Below are 4,355 nucleotides of genomic sequence, written 5' to 3' on the forward strand. Positions count from 1 at the left end.
TATTTACAATAAGAGACGCACCAATTATTAATGATAATTTTGCGGAAATGAATTGTTCAGCTCAAAAAATAGGTCAATCTACGGATCCAATGTACATTCCACCATTGGACAAACAGCAATCAACCAAGTTTTCGTGATAGATTTTCAAGCATCGATGGATTATTGGATTGGTTATTCTAATTTGGACTTTAAACTAGGAAAAAAGACATTATAAATACTATTCTTCCTTCAGTGCTATTCTATAAGTATTAAAAATAAGCAGTTGCTAAACTTTTACTTCAAAATATAGTAACTTCTATGCACTTAAAATTAAATTATGTTTCACAACTTTAATAGGTGATAGCTTACTGTAAAATAAAAGATTGATTAGCATAACATTGTTTTGAATTTTATTTTATTCCACAAGTAGCTTCCTTGATACAAAATTAAAAGGATTTTTTGTTTAATAAGTATGTTTATTTAAACATTTCATATATATCACATTTCGTCTCAATACATCGTTTGATCAATCGTCGTTTTATAATTCTTAATTGTTATTTATTGATTTGCATATTAAAGTGTCGACATTCTCGCCACAATGATCGAGCGCGTTACATACACATATAATAATAAAACTATCATAAATAAATTATAATTACAAAATAAAATGCTATTAAGAAAGTCGAGAATATAATGAAAACCGCAAAAACAAAATCAGGATGTGACACAAAAATCCGTATTGGCATCTCTCCCTCTAGAAATATGCTGTTAAAAAATACTTTGTTAAAAAAAATTTTATTATAATTTCTAGAAATAAATAAAAATAAGGAAACTAATAGAAAAAAATATTGTTTATTGATCTTCTTTTCTGCTTAGCGCATATACCATTTCGAACTGTTACAGTGATTTAAAGTTAGAGCATCGAATTTACTAGCAATTAGGTTTACCTTTTAATTACGATTAAAAATATTCTCATTCTACGACAGAGTGGAAAAATTCTCTCCGTATGAATAAAAGGTCACTCCTGACTCCAACTTGAGTGATTAACGCCGACATATAAACGCCTTTCGTTGCGCTTATCTTTGTCAATATGAATTGCCTGCATTTAACTGTTATTTAACTAACCGCTTATCGTTTGGCACCGTCCGTTTTACGTGATTGTCATCATTATTATCACGTGCAATCGTAAGCGATCGCCTTTGCCCAGATGTCAGGTTTGAAACGTGGCAATAATTTAAGGGAGTTTTATCTCACATAATAATTAAAATGTAACAGTGAAATAGAACCGAGATTATATCCTTTATTGCGAAACCGCTTATAAATTTTACAGTGATTTATGATGCATGTGCATGCAACGTATCGTTCAGGTATTACACCTCTCTTGATGACGTATATTTCATTTACGTAGTTAGAATCTAATTATAATAGTTTTATTGTAAGTAAAACAAAATGATTATTCAAAATAATGTTATTATTTACGGAGTTAGAATCTAGTTATAATAGTTTTATTGTAGGTGAAACAAAATAATTATTCAAAATAATGTTATGATATCATCAATATTTTCTTTTATTTTTACAGTAAGCCCATCACCATAGTAAAGTTACCAAACATGATTTAATCAGAAATTATCATATTTTGATATTTTATAGTTAAATATTAGTGCAGCAAAATATTTTTAATACTGATAAATGTGCATTGAGAAGAGAATAGATTAAAAGCAAAAAATGACGTCCTCTTATTGTTAATTAGACTTGGAAATCTATTATTATTAAACGATTCCATAGTTTAATTATATGACGCCATTGTTGAAGATCCTGCATCTACAAAATAAATTGTCATTAATAATACTGTTCAACAAAATTTGACTTTTGTTTTGTGTCATAAGTGCATGAATAATAATATTTTTTTTCTAAATTCTGTTAACACCACTCAAAAGTATCAATTTTTATAATATATTTTCTTTCATTTTGGCGTAATTTTTTGTTTTTAGTATTTAGCAATTTGAAAATACAATAACTTTTTTCTCCCCCGTGAAAAAGGCATTTTATTTCATCTTAATACTGTATTGTGTGGAAAGTAAGTGTTTTTGTACTTACATATAATAATCAGATTATATTAAATTAAAAAGCAATATAAAACTGACAAAACTAATTATAATTTTCCTGTCTTTCTCTCGTATTGTATATTATCAATTTTATATTGCCTTTTAATCTCGAAAATTTATTATGAGAATTTATGTCAAATCGAAACAAAATACATTTTAAATCTAAAAGTTGTTTCGTGTGGCATTGACGGAATTTAAAAAAAAAATTTACTATTAATGTTTTAACATCATGAAAATTTTTGAAATCATCGTTTTCGAAATTACGTTTTTTGCTATTTTCTTCAAAATTGTGACAAAATTGTCAAATTTGGACAATAGATTTATATTTAGCAAGCAGAAATACATCATATATGACTATTCACATTCGTAATGCAAAGAAAAGATCAAATTTTGTGGGCTAGTGTAATTGGTGCATTTCTAATTGTAAACATCTGTTTATTAGATATCTGAATAAGCACGTACCACGTTTTTCCATGTGATTTTATTATCAATTCTGTGTAGTTTAGCCATGTCTAGCACTAGGCATTTTACTAGTGGATTCGCCATTATCACCAGACACTTTAGTAGTGGATTCGGCATAAGCATCAAAACCACGACTACCACCAGACGCTTTAGTAGTGGATTCGCCAAGACCACCATTATCACCAGACATTTTAGTAGTGGATTCGGCATAAGCACCAAGACCACCACTACCACCAGGCGCTTTAGTAGTGGATTCGCCAGGGCGAGTAGTCGACTCTTCACGACTAGGTTTGGCATAAGTATACGCCAACATCATCATTACTAAGGAAAATACGATCTGAAAAGATTGACAGAAATTGTAGTTTCTTTACAGTATTATCCGACGCTACTACTTGCAGAAATTGTAACATTTAAATATCAACAATTACTAAGAAAAACTTACGATATATTTGAAAGAAGCCATTTTAAGAAACTTTTTTTGTTTTCCTTTGATTTTCTTCTGATACGAATTGATAACTATAAGAAAAAATATAGCAAAATTGTCATATATTAATAATGTTAAATGTTAATATACTGTTCAAAAAAATTTTGAGCAAAAATTGATCAAATTTGTAACTCCGCGAAAAAGCATCGTAGGATGATAAACTTTTTTTTAAATAAAAGCTTGAAATCTACTTTAAGGGTCGATTTTAAATTTAATGCACCTTTGCTACTGTAAACTCTTAAATCTGAGAGCATGTTTGTCATACAACTGAAAATTGTAAAGTTTGACGGAATGCACGGACTTACTACTAAAATTTTTCTCGGGGATGTAGCGGGTTTGCAGCATCATAAAGTTTGAATCTTTCTCTTTAATTAAAAAAAAAAACAAGTTGCTACGATTTTTTTTCACAAAGTTACAGTATTTAAAGTAACCCTTGTATTTTTCTTATGTATGGTCGGGATTATCCGATGTATACTATAGGAAAGTTGGCAATCGAATTTTGCTCTGTGTGTATGCGTGTATGTTATACACACGCCCGTACGCACACAATGTGCAAAATCCGATCGCCAATTTTCTTATGGTGCACATCGGGTAATGCCGACCATATATGAGAAAAATACAAGAGTTACTTTAAAATGCTGTAATTTTGTAAAAAAAATCATAACGACTTTTTTTTTTATTATTAAAGAGAAAGATTCAAGCTTTGTGACGCTGCAAATGACATCCCTGAGAAAAATTTTAGCAAGTCCGTGCATTCCGTCAAACTTTGCAATTTTTAGTATGGCAAACATGCTCTCAGATTTGAGAGTTTACAGTAGCAGAGGTGCATTAAATTTAAAATCGACTCTCAAAGTAGAGATTTCAAGCTTTTATTTAAAAAAAAGTTTATCATCCTACAATACTTTTTCGCAGACTTACCGTTAGTCAAAGTTGACCAATTTTTGCCCAAAATTTTTCTATGCCATAATTTTTTTGAGCAATGTATATGTATTTTATTTGGTTTTTTAGAAACAATATGTATATTTACCTATTTAATATATGCGAAAAGTACTAGCCCAAAAACGTTACGAAATAAATATTTACTGACGTATGTTGTTACTGGGTCAGAACGATTCTTATATATACTATTGCTATCATACTAATTGTATGTATTATTATCTTACGTAAGGATAAATGTAGAAGATAAATGCAGTTTTGACGGCTTAATTACTGGAAAATATTTGAGTTATCGCATAATATGGTATAATTTTTACGTTAAATGTACTCTTTTGTATGTGTACATGTGCATAAAGAAATACATATGCATTTTGCGCAGAAAAAAATTC

At 29.2% G+C, this 4,355-nt stretch overlaps 1 protein-coding gene across 1 annotated transcript; it reads right to left on the reverse strand.

Moving 5' to 3' along the window:
- Nucleotides 1-1,517: 1,517 nt before the first annotated feature.
- On the reverse strand, nucleotides 1,518-4,131 carry LOC105455004. Its single transcript, XM_011698021.1, has 4 exons — nucleotides 4,058-4,131; nucleotides 2,989-3,062; nucleotides 2,547-2,883; nucleotides 1,518-1,800 (listed from the first exon to the last, which is right to left on the reverse strand). Exons 2-3 carry the CDS (start codon nucleotides 3,007-3,009, stop codon nucleotides 2,587-2,589), a joined length of 318 nt encoding a protein of 105 aa, XP_011696323.1. The 5' UTR covers nucleotides 3,010-3,062; nucleotides 4,058-4,131; the 3' UTR covers nucleotides 1,518-1,800; nucleotides 2,547-2,586.
- Between the last annotated feature and the right edge of the window lie 224 nt (nucleotides 4,132-4,355).

Source organism: Wasmannia auropunctata, unplaced genomic scaffold, assembly GCF_000956235.1.
Source record: "Wasmannia auropunctata unplaced genomic scaffold, wasmannia.A_1.0 LD335963.1, whole genome shotgun sequence".
Taxonomy (NCBI): domain Eukaryota; kingdom Metazoa; phylum Arthropoda; class Insecta; order Hymenoptera; family Formicidae; genus Wasmannia; species Wasmannia auropunctata.